The sequence below is a fragment of the Perognathus longimembris genome, chromosome 16 (assembly GCF_023159225.1).
Source record: "Perognathus longimembris pacificus isolate PPM17 chromosome 16, ASM2315922v1, whole genome shotgun sequence".
Classification (NCBI taxonomy): domain Eukaryota; kingdom Metazoa; phylum Chordata; class Mammalia; order Rodentia; family Heteromyidae; genus Perognathus; species Perognathus longimembris.
In genome coordinates, this window is record NC_063176.1 from 55,026,107 (window position 1) to 55,041,991 (window position 15,885).

The window sequence follows — 15,885 nt, forward strand, 5'->3', positions numbered from 1 at the left end:
GCCCTGTGTAATCACAGCTCGAGGCTTCCTCCTAACCTCCGCTGTGTCGGTGGGTAGGACGAGGCCCGAGTTGGCAGCTCGTTAAATAAACCCTTGCCTTGCTTTTGCATTTCGGAGTGTCTGAATCTCGGTGGTCTTCTTGGGGGTGGTCTTGCAACTTGGCACAACAAATTTGATGATGGATTTGAGAGTTGTTTTTAGCAGTTTCCATTCTCTGAATGTTTCCAGTCATGTTTTCTTTTTAAGGTAGGAAAAACAAATCTGCTTGTAACAAATATTTTAATTTAAAAAAAAAACCCTCAGCACTGTAAAATCAGAGGCAGGACAAAAATATTTAAGATCAAAAAATAGGGCAGGACTCGCTCAGTAAGAAAAACTCTAGACCAGCCATTTCAAGAAAATTCTGAAGATAGGCCTTTAGAAGTAAAACCTTGAACCAGACTGGTTTATGGCGGGCACGGATGGGAGAGGATCTGAGATGTGGTTTGGTCAACAGTGATACACAATAAATCTCAAATGCAAAAACCAGGTAAGGTAAGGGAGAGCCCAAAAGGTAAACATGCTGAAATGTTGCTTTGTAGCCGTTAGTCTTGTAGCCATTGGCCTTGATGTAACCTTCACAGTTGATTGTTTATTGCCTTGTGGTAATTAGTTATGACTTTGTAGCCTTGAGGACTGTTATCTGCAATCACTAAGGACTTTACTTCTGTAAATCTGTCTGTGGTCACACATCACCACTGTGTATGGCTGTTCCCTTTAAAAACTCCGGTCTGGGTCTCCTATGTAAATAGAGGAGAGCAGACACAGCAGCTGAATAAAGTCTCCTTGCCCCATTTATCTGAGTCTGAGGTCCGGTTTGTGGGCACCGGGATAGAAGCACACAGTGGCAGTGAAAGCCATCTCTTTCCAGCACATAGCTTTGTGAGATCTGAGAATGTTCACATTATCTCAGGACCTTCCCCGGAGCCAAGAATATATTAATCCTTCCACCTGAAGGGATGTAAATAATTAATCTGTTACTATACTAACTTTACACAACAAGTATTGGCAATATTGTTCAGTATTAATGTCATTGCTCAGTGTTCAACTTTCCAATTCCTAAGAGTGGATTCTTCAGCATTGCGCCCTCCCGTCCCTTAATTTACCTTTGCCCCATTGAGGTTTTTAAATGGTAGCTCTTAAGCTGAACTTTGAATTGATAACACTTGAAAACTCTCAAAAAGCTGTTCTTAAGGTCACAACCAACATCCAACACAAACTGTCCACTCGGAGTAGTGAAGAAGTGTATCCGCTTAGTGCACAGCACCAGACGAGGCAGAGAGAAGCCCCAGCCACCTGCCCGGGCTCCTGCGAGGTGACTTCCCTGCTCATTAGCCACGCCTCCTCCAGGAGACAGGAGTCAGCTGTGTTTCTAAAGCATCAGAGCTTATAGTAAGAGGAATATGGCAGTTCACCCAGGATAAAGACTCTCCTAGAGGAAGGAAACACAAAGCAAATCGGGACTAGCTCCTGTCCTCTTCAAATCCATCCAAAAGACAGTCCCTCAGAGCCCTCAGTCCATTCCTTCATCTAGCTTTGCTACCACCTGGTGGCCATGAGGTAAAACAGCAGCAAAATGAAGACTGGAAGCTCTTAGAAGCTTGTATCTCTTCCCTGGGAACCGAAGTTCTGCCTGTCGACAGACCAGAATTTCCTGGGGGTGGGATATCATAGATCTAGCAGCTGAAGTTATCCTAACTCCCCTGTATACTCCTTAACCACCACTTTACCACCAGACCTCTAGCTGAACTAATGCCTTTGTGTAGATGAGACAGCTTTTGCACTCTAAAAGCTAGTCTAGTGTACCATGTGAAAGCTATAGATTTTCCCTCTGCTATCCCTTGATGCCTCCATCACTGTATTTATGACTTTGTCCTGAAATTATATTCTCTTGTACACTGGAACATTTTGGAATCCTTGTTTCCTTTGCTTATAAGCACTTGTATGGGGCTCACAACCCATTGCTTTGAACCAAGAGCTGCATTATGCATTAACAGACCCCTCATCTGGAAGACAGCATATGGAATCTAGTAGCATTTCAACTTCAAAGCTCTTTACAATTCAGTCTGTCTCCCAAGTAGAGTGGCACTAGAGTGCTATTGCATAGCAGCTAGCCCTCAGTCTCTGATAGCAGAACCTCTAAGAAAGGGATCACCAGGGCCCCTTGAGCTAGGCAAGGCCCTCCCTTTGCAGTCACAAGAAATGTGCCCTGAGCTCATGGTGCACGGGGCTGATTCGTTTTTGAGGCAACACTTCTCCTTCCAAGTTGTGGTCTGAGAAGCAATAACTACATAGGATTCGAGTCGCATGCAACACGATGCTACGAAACTGTACACTTATAAGCGTAGACACACTTAGATGAAAACCTACAACTCTCCCCTGATTTTCAGCTGGATTTGTGGCGCTCCACGTGGGAACAGGAGGCTGCCATTGCAAACACAGGATAGTCAATTCACTGCCTACAAAGGTGGCAGTCAGGGCCTCAGAGGCTGTGGGTTGCACCGGGCTTACTCATCCTATGGCCTTAAAACAGACAGTCAACCTTGGGTTCTTTTCTTCCCCCAGCTAAGGCCATACAAGACTGTCCCCTGACCTGCATATCCAAGTCTTGTTCTCTCTCTCAGGTGAGCCACCCACCACCCACACCGAGCATTCCAGTAGCAAGTCTGACCATCTCAGTCTACCTACAGCCAATACCCTTTCCCAGTGCCATGGGAAGCCCCCCTTAGGCTCGGTGACAGCCACGCCCAGCCTTAATCCAATTTCTACTTCTCCTTCAGGAAAACTTGCATTTTGCTGCTGAGCTCAGCACTTTCTTCCCTTCCTGCACTGTCTCCTCATCTTTCAAATCTCACCTTTGTAACTCATTTCTCCCAGACAACCAAGGGACATAACTCATGGGCCCAGAGCAGTCCCATAGCAGCCCAGCTACCCCATCTGCCACACCACACGCACCTAAACTCAAGGGACACGCCTCCACTACAGCTGAGTCTTATCAAGAAAATGTGCTAATGTGCTGGTCTTCTAATTTGTACAGTGTGCTAAATCAGTTTTACCAAGGGGAATAAACACCTGGCAACAAGCTTCACCGTCTTTCACATTTGCAGCTGATAACAGACCCACCCACGTGTTGGTGGCCAACAGTGTCAGCTCTGCTCGATATTCCAGCATTTTGCGTATCCAAGGTTTGGTTGTTCTCACACTGCTTTAAATGGCACTTTGACCCCGCCATTCGCCAGTTAAAAGTCCTCTTCCTGCAACACTCAATGTCTCTGAAACTCAGTCAACAGCTACGTGTCGGATGGGTGCTAGGACTAAGACTGATGTGTGAACTCCAGGCTGCCTTGATTGACTCACTCTCCAAACCTTCTGGAGCAAATGGAAGGCTCTCCCTACCCCATCCCACCTGTGGCTAAAAGTACAACCATCTCCTGTTCTATACTCCCCCAGGAGGCCATTCAACTATAAGAAATTAATACTCTCTCTTCAGAAAGGTAACAAGGATTTCAAGGAGATGTTCCTACAATGATAAAGCTCAGATCTTTGCTTTAAACAAACACAACTTGGTGAAGGTTTCTGTGCCAGTGCTGGGGCTTCCACCCTGGCCCTGGGCCCTAGGCTCAACGCCGGTCCTCTACCACTTTAGCCTCAGCTCCACTGCTGGCTTTTTTTTGGAGGAAGTTAATTGGGGATAGGGCCTTCCCGCTCCGGCTGGCTTGGAACCTCCACCCGCAGCTCCAAACTCCCAAGGATACAGGATTAAAGGCGTGAGCCAGCCATGCCCTGGGCCTGAGGGCTTCAGCAAGGGCACACCCTACAGGAAGGGGAAGCGGAAGTTGAGTGATGGGCTTATCAAGTCCTGCATATAAAGGAGAGCAGCACAGCCTGGACTTCATTCCCTTGTTCCAGGCTGCTGGAGGAAGGAGGGGAAGAGCGAGCAAGACCGAGCGTGGAGACCAAGACTCCCTGGGCAGACCTCCCAGCCAGCCATAGAGGTGAACCCTCCCAGTAACAGGGGCTGTGGTGACCAGAACCAAGTCACTGGAGTGAGTTTGAAGCGGCAGGGGCTGGATCTGGGTACACAGAGAGTCAGTCTGGGCCTTGGGGCAGGACTGTTGGAATTGCTGCAGAGTAGCGAGTGAGGAGCCCAGTGTGGACTCAAGACTCAGAGCCCGGCAGGGCTGCTGCCAGCTGCCGGAGGGCCTAAAACCTTCCAAACAAACAGGGAGAAGGGAAACTGGGGCTTCAGGAGCCCATAGCCCTATAACTTAACCTGTCTGGCCATCCGGAAGGAGGCCATAGGGGAAGAATTTTGTCACCATGGCTGTGGCCACCCCAGGAATCCTGAGGGGCTCAGGGCCAGGCCCTGGGGAAGTGCTCGCTAAACTCGAGTATTTGTCTCTGGTGTCCAAGGTTTGCACAGAACTGGGCAACCACTTAGGGATCAACGACAAGGATCTTGCTGAATTTGTGATCAGTTTTGCTGAGGAAAATACCACCTTTGACACACTTAAGTCTTCCCTGGTCAAAAACGGAGCAGAATTCAGATTCTCTTATTCATAATCTACTTAGACTCAAACAAATCATGCGCCCTCCAGCAAAGCCTCCTCCTAGCAAAGATCCAGTTGTTAAACCCACAACGGAAAAAGAAAAGTTCTAAGACCTCTTCCCGGTCCTTCGCCAGCCAGACATCACTTCTGTTCAGACCATGTTGGATGAAGATGATGTGAAGGTTGCTGTGGATGTCTTAAAGGAACTGGAAGCCTTAAAGCCCAGGGCATCGGGCCAAGAGAAGCAAAGACCTGCACAGCACCAGCGCAGGACAAAGAAGAGGACTCGGAGCCAACATGGCAACCATAACCAAGACAGTGATCATGACCGTCGTAATGGATATAGAGATAGAGAGAGACCACAAGCCAAGGTACCAATCCCGCTCTCAATCGCATTCCAGGATCCAAGAGAGAAATAAAGGGAAGTCTAGGAATCAGTCCAGGAGCAAGTGTCACTGTCTGCTCAAAGACCAGAGGGACAGGGACAGGTATGGGAAGAGGAACCTGGACAGGCGGCAGGATAAGCAAGTGGCCCGCTCTCCCCCTGAAGGGCCTAACACGGGGGACATCGACAATGGCAAAGTTACCAGCATCGTGCACTTTGAATGCTTTGTCCGGCTAGAGGGACTAAAGAAACGGTGGGAAGGCCTGGTACACATCTCTGAGCTCCGGCGGGAAGGCCTGGTGGCCCATGTGGCTGATGTGGTGAGCTGTTGGGGTCCAGCCTTTGGACTTGACGGGGGAAGGGCATTGGGAGCGCCCCCGAGACGCCGCCCTTCCCCCAGCCCTGGGGGACGCGGAAGCAGGCCACGGTTCTCTGGGTCCGGAACCAGAAGAACCGGCTTTGCGAACAGCCCCCAACTTTCTCGCCAGCCCATGCGCCCCCAGTCTCCCCCTGGCCTGGCGCTTTCCAAGTGACGTTAGCTCATGGGCGGGTCCTATGGCAAGCTCGCCAGCCTATCGGCGTCCTGGCCCATCAGCCTTCTCTCGTCCCTCCCTACCATTAGCCCTTGCCCCCGCCTTAATAAATCAGATTGCTCACGAAGCGTCTCCGAGGTCCGCGCACGCCTGGCTTTCTTCACGGGTAAGAAGGGAGGTAAAGCGATCTCGTACGACCACGTGCACCTGAGGTCTTTTCCCCCCCACTCCACCCTGGCCTTACCTGCGGGTCAGGTGACCGGGGGAGAGGGTGAGAAAGGGAGCTGTTAGAGCAGAGCAGAGCCTGTATCCCCGCGCCAGGGGAGGCGACCCAAGCCCGGCAGTGAGCAAAGGCCAGAGAGTCAAAGTCCCAGTGCTGTCCTTCACGGGGACCAAGACCAGCCCGAGCATGAAGGACATGGATCAAGAGGCGGGAGGAGATCCACACCCAAACCAACGGGGAAATCTGGTCGGGAAAGCCAACGAGGAAAGTTCCATGCGGAATCCAGACAGACCCGCTCACCTCTTCCCCCGTCAGCGCCCCCAAAGGAGAGGACGACTCTCAAGAACGCAAGCACCTCTCCCGCATCTCAGACACAGAGAAGCAGGAGATCAGACAGATGATGGCGGCCAGTGCCCTTCTCAAAGAAGCGTTTGCGGACTTTGAGGAAGAGACTGGCATCCTTCCTAGGGTGGATGATGAAGACGATGAGGACCTTGAGATTGAACTGGTTGGGGAAGAGCCTCCATTCCTGAGAGGTCACAGCAGGTCAAAGCAGGGACATGAGCCCCATCAAAATTGTGAAGAACCCGGATGGCTCTCTCCCCCAGGCTGCCATGATGCCCAGCGCATGGGCCAAGGCGAGGCGGGAACTCAAGCAGGCCCAGTGGGAAGCGGAGATGGATTCCATTCCCGCGGGAGTTAACCAGCATTGGCTTGATCCTTTGCCTGATGTGGAAGGCAGGCAGATTGCCACCAACATGAGGGGCATCGGGATGATGCCCAATGACGTAGCCGAGTGGAAGAAGCATGCCTTTGGGGGCAACAAAGCTTCTTATGGGAAAAAGACCCAAATGTCCACACTGGAGGGGAGGGCAAGTCTGCCCATCCATAAACTGCAGGAGCAGCTGGTCCAGGCTGTGCATGGCAATCCCATCCTAATTGTGACTGGAGAGACAGGATCTGGGAAGACAACGCAGATCACCCAGTACCTGGTAGGAGCAGGCTACAGCGGCAAGATCGGGTGCACTCAGCCAAGAAGAGTGGCAGCCATGTCCGTGGCCAAAAGAGCATCGGAAGCATTTGGTTGTTGTTTAGGTCAAGAGGTGGGCTACACCATTCGGTTCGGGGACTGCACCAGTCCCGAGACAGTCACCAAGTATACGGCGGATGGCACGCTGCTCAGGGAATGCCGGGGTGACCCCGACCCCAGTCAGTATGCCATCGTGATGCTGGACGAGGCCCACGAGGGGACAATTCACACGGACGCGCTTTGGGGGCTGCTCTAAAAGACAGTTCGGAAACGGCAGGACATGAAGCTGATCGTCACCTCAGCCACCTTGGACGCCGTGAAGTTTCCTCAGTCCTTCTACGAAGCACCCATCTTCACCATGCCAGGCCGGACACACCCCGTGGAAATACTGTACACGAAGGAACCCGAGACAGATTACCTGCATGGCAGCCTCATCACTGCCACGCAGATCCACTTCACCCAGCCGCCGGGGGACATCTTGGTCTTCTTAAGTGATCAGGAAGAGATCGACACTGCTTGTGAGATCCTCTATGAAAGAATGAAGTCCCTGGGCCCTGATGTTCCAGAGTTAATTATCCTCCCAGCGGACTCTGCTCTTCCCAGTGAGACGCACACCCGGATCTTGGAGCCAGCTCCTCCTGGCGGCAGAAAGGCGGCGATCGCCACCAATATCGCGGAGACATTGCTGACTATCGATGGCATCTACTACGCGGTGGACCCCGGGCTCATGAAGCAGAAAGTTTACAATTCTAAGGCTGGGATTGACCAACTGGTGGTGACGCCCATTTCTCAGGCTCGGGCTAAGCCACGAGCTGGCAGAGGCGGGAGAACCGGCCCAGGGAAGCGTTACAGGCTATACACAGAACGCGCCTACCGAGATGACATGCTGGCCGCCAACACGCCGGACATCCAGAGAACCGACTTGGTGAGCACAGTACCGTCCCTCAAGGCCATGGGCGTCCATGGCCTGCTGTCCTTTGACTTCATGGACGCCCCACCGATGGACACCTCGCTCACGGCCATGGAACAGCTATCCATGCTGGGGCTCTGCATGACGAAGGCCTGCTCGCTCGCCTGGGCTGCAGGATGGCAGAGCTCCCTCTGGAACCGATGCTCTGCAGAACGCTCATCGTGTCTGCACATCTGGGCTGCAGTGAGGAGATGCTGACCATCACGTCCATGCTGTCGGTGCAGAACCTCTTCTGCAGGCCCAAGGACCAAGCACGCCCTTGCAGATCAGAAGAAGGTGAAATTCCTACAGAGCGAAGGGGACTACCTCACCCTGCTGGCCATGTATAACTCCTGGAAACACAAGCTCTCTAAGCCATGGTGCTACGAGCACTTTCTCCAGGCCCGTTCCCTGCACCGGGCCCAGGACATCCGGAAGCAGATGCTAGGCATAATGGACAGACAGAAGCTGGATGTGGTGTCCTGTGGCAAGTCCACAGTCCGAGTGCAGAAGGCCATCTGCGGTGGCTTCTTCCGTAATGCCACCAAGAGAGACCCGCACGAGGGCTACCGCACCCTGCCCGACCAGCGGGCGGGCTCCATACCCCCTTTCAGTGCATTCTTTCACCGACAGCCAGAATGGGCGGTGTATCACAAACTGGTGCTGACCACAAAGGAGTACCTGCATGAAGTCACCACCATGGACCCTCGTGGCTTGTGGAGTTTGCCCCAGCCTTCTTCAAGGGCTCAGGTCCAACCACGCTAAGCAAGCAGCAGCAGCAGCAGCAGCAGCGACTGGAACCCCTGTATAACCGCTACGAGGAGCCAAATGCCTGGAGAATATCCCGGGCCTTCCGGCGGCGCCGAGAGGCAAGCGTGTCCGCTTGCCCATCTGGGAGCACTGGCCGGGGTCGAGCCTGCCCCTTGCTGCGGAGAAGCTGGTGCAGAACACACGGCTGGCCCGTGACCGCATGTCTTCAGCGCATTTCCGTACACGTGACTTCTTCGCTGGTGTGAGCCTGGCTTTGACCAGAGCCTCCAACCCACACGAGTGTGGGGGCTACTTGGCTCTCACGGCCAGCAGAGGGACACAGTGTATCATCCTGAAGAAAGGGGCAGTCTCTGCACCCCCCAGATAGAGACGGAAATAAGCAAGTGTGTGCTCGCTGGAGGAGAGAACCACAGTGCTCCTTCACTTCAAGCCCCTACCCTGCCCCTCCTTTAGCTTGAACCCCCCCCCCCCACCGGAATCATCTTTTCGGGGAAACAAAAATGTGATTCGTTCTGTTCCTTCTTCCTGAAATGTTAGCATCTCAGCTCGGAATCAACATGAGGACAAATCCCTGAATCCACAAGGTAACCCTTGGGGTTTCACCTGATGCCCAGCCTAGACCTTGAAGCCTTGAGGAGGGAGCCGCGCCCAGCCAATAGATCATCCCTCATCCGTGCCACAGAGTGCTTCAGTCTGCCACCCGATGCCCTAGATGCCACAGATGCCACTGTGAACACCAGGCTCTCCCCTCCCCCCCCACACCACGAGCATGGTGCCTCATTTCTTCTTGAAACATCCAGTTAATTACACAATTTGCGCTTAATATTTTTCCCTTGACATCCTCCGTGGACTCGAATGAAGGGGCACATGGTTGTGTGTGTTCACTGCCAACCGAGTGTTACTGCTGCCTTCTCCTGGATCAGAAAAAAGTATCTCTGCCTTCTGCCCACAATGTTGCTGACCCTTGTGTAGGAAGTAGCCAGAAGGGGTAACCCCCCCCCCCTTAACTATCAGAAGGCTGGAATGTTAGGTCCCCCTAGGACGAATTGCCCTTTCCCTTGTAAGGGCAATTCCAACAGAGACCACGGAGAGACAACAGAGGAGACATTGACAAGGACCCCGAATGCCGAGGAGGCTCGCCTGCTCCATCTCAAGCAGACCATGCGCACTGACCAGAGAAAGCGGCCCTACAGCAGCTTATGTGAAACTCCGCAGCCCACGGGGGAGGAAATGGAGGCCAGTGGCCAGAGGACCCGCCGGCCTCTCTCCTTGGACAGCAGGGGTCACAGAAGGCTGTCCAGGACACAGTCCAGCATGTTCCCGCGGCTTCCCACCCACCATCCTAGATAAGAAATAAAAATAATTAAAAAACAACTGGGTCTCTTCTTGCTGTCTGATTTTAATAAAGCTTTCAGAAGTCTCAAAGTACTTTCATTCCTTTCCACAGTAAGGAGTAAGGAAGGGATTGGAAGTAGTGAGGTAGAAGGAGGTTTGGCAACCTGTGGAGTATCTTCTAAGAGCCGAGTATGGTGATCCATGCTTGTAATCCCAGCACTATAGACCTTGAGGAAGGAGGATTCAGAGTGCAAGGCCAGCCTGGGACACATAGGGAGACCCCCATCTCCAAAAAACCAACGTAAAGTGTTGTACTAAACTAAATCTCACATTCTATTTCTGGCTTTTTGATGGATTACTAACATTTTGAAGGTTGACTGGGAAGCTTGGTTCTTATTGCATTCCCTTTATCTTAAATCCAGAACTAAATTAGCCTTGAACGGATAATCACCTGTCTCCTCACCCTTCAGTCAGTACTGCCTGAAGGATTAGCCCCCACCCTATTATCCCAGGTGAAACACCAGGTAGGCAGGGTTGTGCAAGAAGAACACAGGACCATCTGACCTAAGCCTGGCTGTAAACCTAAGGGAAAGACTTCACCTCCCCAGACCTAATAGCTTTTTCCGTAACCTCTGTCTTTTTGCTCAGACCCCATAAAAGCCTAACTCCAAGTCCACCTCCTTGCACAACTTCCAATCACACGAGAAGACTACCGCCCCTTGCTGTTCCTCAGTAAAGAATCCTCACCTGTTGAGATGCCCCCTGCCTGTTCTCCATTTTCCTAACACTGACTGGTCAGCACAAGCCCCTGAGCTTGTAGACAGAAATCAAAAGAACCCTACAGCATCATACAGGATATTGCTTTTTGTTGGGGATATCTGGGTAGTCATTAGAGCTTGTACTTGGCCTGTGCTAATTAGGCAGGCCCTCTTGCTAAGCCTTTCATCCAACACAACAGGAAGTATTTCCCCATGCTCCCCCCTCCCCCAATTTTGAACTGGCCCTATATGCATACATCTCCTATGGGGACCAAACTTTGGCTCCCCTTTACTCTACCTCCTCCCCCAAAGGATAATGTTTCCAATACTATTGCTTGAATTGTGGTTGCCTTCATGTAACTCTCATGCTAGGAAACTAGTTTACAAGATTATACATTATCCAGTGCACCTCATCTTCATAGCCAGCAGGTGTCACTTTGATAAATTTACAGAGAGCAAAACCTAGAGGTTCCGTGAACAAATTACCAAGGTCGCTTCTAGGGGCCTTAGGTGCTGACTCTGCCATGATCCTCAAGCCTCCTCTGAGAACGTTGCAGGCACCATTTTGATAGAGTAGGATGTGGGATGGGAGAAAGTCACCAACCCCAGTGGGCAATGACGGCCCAGGTCCCAAACTACCAGACCCACTTAAGGGGCACCCTTTTAACTCAGTACTTCAGGAGCAGGCAGAACAACAGCTGGGCCAATACACTAACATACCCTACATACATACACCTGGGGTCCAGATTCCAACTTAAAGCACATTGAAATTGCAATGCAGATGTAATTCTTGTAGGGAGTCAAAATTGATGGCTCGACTAGAATTGATGGCTCAACAGTAAGTTTGACACCTGTCTATGTTGTATTTTATCTTTTGCTACTATGTGGCACCAAAAAGGAAACTGCAGAGAACTTTCAGCTTAGTCTCCCTGAACTGAGACATACAGAGAGAGAAACTAGAGTACACATGTTGTAGGGAGCAGAACTGACTCCTTCTTGACTAGGGAAACATGGTAGGAAATGTTGGGGGGGAGTAGATTAGGTCAACCTGACCCCCAAATTCTGCGTCTGTAAATGGCTTGCTTAACTTGTTTGTTGCTTGCTCTACTCCCTGCGTCAACCTCCTACATCTGTGCCATGCTTTTACCTTGATAAACCCTAATTTGAGGGCTGCTCGGGGTCACAGTGTTAGCTCCCGAGTCTGCACTGGGTCCCTGGCCGGTTAGCCCGCTTTTCACTGTTGCGGTTTTAGCTCCCGAGTCTGCACTGTGTCCCTCGCCAGTCAGTTCGCTTTATGCTTCCCCAGTAAATCCATCTTTTTGCTTGAGACTGTCTCTGAGTGGTGGACTCTTGGAGGGACTGAGACTCCCCTCCCTCAAACCCCGTAACACACATAAGAGGCCTAATGGTATCTCAGTTCTGACCAAAGTCAGGAGAGCACTCCCACTATAAATTCTACAAACACTGAAAACACTGTGGAAGGCCTTCCAGGAGATGCGGTCACAATCCATGTACATGGTCAGAAAAACAGCTGTTCCTTAGTGGGTACTGGGTAGGGACAACACAGAACACAAAGCACTAGACGAGACTCCTAAGAGCAATGTCAGGGCCCACTGAAAAATAGCCCAAGTAGGGCAGGTTCACCTGCCTGCTGGGACAGATGCCTGCCCAGGGTAGAGTCTGATGGAGCTGTCACTTTAGGACCCGTGATTTTATGCCATGAGTCTACCATACACCAGTACTTATGACTCCTCGATATAAGAGAAATCCAACAGTTATCAGTCAAGGAACAGTCCTTATGAGTCTTCCATGAAAGTTAACATGCCAGATATTCCTTCTAAGTGAACGACGTTTTCTTATGCAACATGTTGCTAAAAGACTATACACTTATAAGCATACACACACACACACACACACAACTATCTCATGATTGTAGCTACACGTGTGGAGCAGTGTATAAGCATACACACACACACACACACACACACACACACAACTATCTCATGATTGTAGCTACACGTGTGGAGCTCCTCACGGGAAAAGGAGGTTGCTATTGCAAACACAGAATAGTCCACTCAGGGCCTACAGAGGTAGCAGTCAGCGTCCGTGAAGCGATGGCGTTAACTAACTGGGCTCATCCATCCTACAGACCCAGGTGAGCCGCCAGCCACTCACAGCAGAGCGTTCCCGCATCCCAGAATTCCTCCTGTCTCCAGTCATATTCCATCCATCCACCCCACAAGCATTCCCACTAGCAACTCTGGCCACCTAAATCTACCTAGAGCATGTCTGAAGTGCCAAGACGCTTTCTCGGTGCCCTTCAGCTCTACGTCAGCCATGCACAGCCCCAAAGCCCTTTCTACATGAGCAGGGAAACCTCATTATCCTGCTGAGCTCAGTACTTCCATCCTTCACTACAGAGTTCCCGCACCATTCAAATCTCATGTTTGGAGTCCTTTCCCCCAGACAACCAAGGGACATTCCCCATGGTTCCCCAGCAGCTCCAGCTACCACACCACACACACACACACACACACACACACACACACACACACACACACACACACACACACACCCCTGAAACATGCTATCGAGACAGCTGAGTCTTATCAAGAACATGCACTAATGTGCTTGTCTTTTAATTTGCACAATATGCCAAATGAGTTTTACCAGGGGAATAAACAACTAGCAACAAACTTCACAATCTTTCACATTTGCAATATGATATCCCACGTTCAAATGAGACTCCAAGACCCTCAGTTAATAGGAGTTAAGCGGCTGGTCCACTTCCCACGCTGGAGGGAGTGAAAAACGGCCCCGAGCTTAGGGTGGGGTAGGTTTTGATGAATGGGGGTTACATAGGCAGGCCATGCAAGATCAGTGTATTACAATTTCATTGGTGCTGACTCAGTGGCCTTTGGATTCATTTGTTCTTTTACATAAACATCAGGTGCTGCAGCTCACAATAGGATGCCCCCCGTAGCACCTATGCCCTGTGGGAGGAGGTGCCATCACTGGTGCATATTGTTGGGGTAAGCACACGGAATTACAGAAGCAAAACTTAGCCTTGAGTTACAGTCACAAAGCATAGGCCAGGTCAGCATGAACGTGACCCACTTTATAAAAACCAAAACATACCCTAAAAGCAAAATAGGAGCAGTTTCTCTTTAGAGATGAACCTCATTAGACTCCTCTTAAAACATAACGTTGCTAGCAGGGCTTTCTGGCTAATACAGCAAGTCAGTACGGCTGCTGATAAACTTCAAGGTTGTCAAGGACCCTCTGCGAAGGGGTCAGCTCTGCGCACTTGAGGGAGAGATGCTGCTTTGCTTCTAGCAAGGATGGCAAACCTTTCCTTTCATAGGCAGCCCTGTTTCTGATGTCCTACTTATGATTTTTCATTAGTCAATTTTATAATAAAGTAAAACAAGCCAGGTGGGTACTGAAGCTAAAATGGCGGTTAGCACTTCCTTTAGCATGGGGTGTTCTGCTTATGACCGGGTTCCACATGCACCTGACCTTTCAGCTGCTGACAGACCCACCCACATGTTCGTGGCCAACAGTGTCAGCTCTGCTTGAGGTGTCAGCATTCCTGCTATCCAAGGGTAGCATGCTCTAAGAAGACGGCTGTAAGGGACATGTGGATTCCACCAAACAACCACTAAGAATCCTCTTCCCGTCACACACAATGCCAGTGAAACTCAATCAACATGTGCAAGTCAGCTGCACGCTAGGACTCAGGCTGATGTGCAAACTCCATGTTGCCTCGACCTAGGCGGTCTCCCAACATTCTGCAGCAAGTGGGAGCTTCTCCCCACACCATCCCACCTGTGGCTAAAACTACAACAATCTCCTGTTCTCTACGGCCCCAGGAGGCCCTTCAACTGGAGAAAATTCTTAATAAACTCTCTTTAGACGCTACCACGGAGGATTTCAAGGAGACGGGCCTACAAAGATGAAGCTCCAATGTCTGCTTTAAACAAACACACATATTCCTGAAGGTTTTGGTGCCAGTGCTGGGGCTTCAGCTCAGGTCCTGGGCCCTAAACTTTTGTGCCCAAGGTTTGCACTCTACCACTTGAGCCTCAGCTCCACTTCTGGAATTTTCTTGGTAGTCAATTGGAGGTAAGAGTCTGTCAGATTTTCCTGTTCCAGCTATCTGTCAAACTCCCTCCTCAAGTCTCAGCTTCTTGAGTAGAAAGGATTAAAGGCGTGGCCAGTCCCCCCCCCCCCCCAAAGGCTTCTGCAAGAGCACACCCTCCCGGAAGGGGAAGCAGGAGGTCAAGGGTGGGTTCATCAATTAGCATATAATTGTGGTTGTTATTTTCAACCTGCCCTGTGAATTTATGCCCTTTTACTTTTGGATTTCATTCCGTGTTTTTACCCCTGAGATCACTGTAACTGATATTAGTGCCCTGGAACTGATTTTAGTGCCCTGGATATTGTACAGACACATGTATTGGAACTAGTGAAGGGAAAGGAAATACCAAAATGGAAAAGGATATAAAAACAAACCAATGAATGCCACAGCAATACTTACAAAACTGTATGGTGTCAACCAAGTGTACAACTCATGAGGGGAAGAGGAAAATGGGGAGGCAGGGGAACCATGAGGAGGTAACAAGTTGGATAAGAAACGTACTCAGTGCCTTACATACGAAACTGTAACCCCTCTGTACATCACTTTGACCATAAAGAAATGAAAAGAAAAAGAGTCTGTCAGTGTTTCCTGCTCCAGCTGTCTCTGAACCTCCATCCTCAGGTCTCAACTTCTTGAGTAGAAAGGATTAAAGGCGTGGCTCAGTCACCTGCTGGGCCTGAGGGCTCCTGGAAGTGCACATCCCACAGGAAGGGGAAGGGCTAGCTCAAGGGCGGGTCCCTCAAGAACGGTATATAAAGGGGAGCAGCACAGCGGGAGCTTCATTCGCTGGTCCCGGCTGCTGGAGGAAGGAGCTGAAGCCTGAGCAGGAGCAGGTCGGAAGACAGAGGCCCCGGAACGACTCGTGGCGACCACCAGTCCTCGGCAGACCTCACAGCCAACGGTACAGTTGAATCCTCCCGGTAAGAGGGGTGGTGTTGAGGGCTGAGGCTTTGGGGTTCAGCGTCTTCCCAAAGCGGTGGATCCCAGGGCGGGATCTGCTCTGGTAAGGTCGAAGCTCTGACCCAGAAGCAGGTCGTCTATGGATCCGTGCCTCGTGTGAAGAGGAGCTCCCTGGTGCAACAGACCATTTGAGGAAGAGGGCTTTTTGGGGGGTAGTTCTGGTATTTGTTGCTTTAAGGAGCAGGGCAGGGCAGTGGCTTTGAGCAGTTTC

At 50.9% G+C, this 15,885-nt stretch overlaps 1 protein-coding gene across 1 annotated transcript; it reads left to right on the forward strand.

Moving 5' to 3' along the window:
• Window positions 1-516: 516 nt before the first annotated feature.
• On the forward strand, window positions 517-15,806 carry LOC125364543 (ATP-dependent RNA helicase DHX8-like). The gene is given in 13 exon segments (XM_048364134.1): window positions 517-529; window positions 3,147-3,224; window positions 3,949-4,085; window positions 4,342-4,582; window positions 4,740-4,941; window positions 4,943-5,301; window positions 5,852-6,033; window positions 6,035-6,277; window positions 6,279-7,891; window positions 7,955-8,418; window positions 8,460-8,578; window positions 9,546-9,681; window positions 15,676-15,806. Coding segments are annotated over 13 exon segments (3,918 nt in total).
• The last annotated feature ends 79 nt before the right edge of the window (window positions 15,807-15,885 follow it).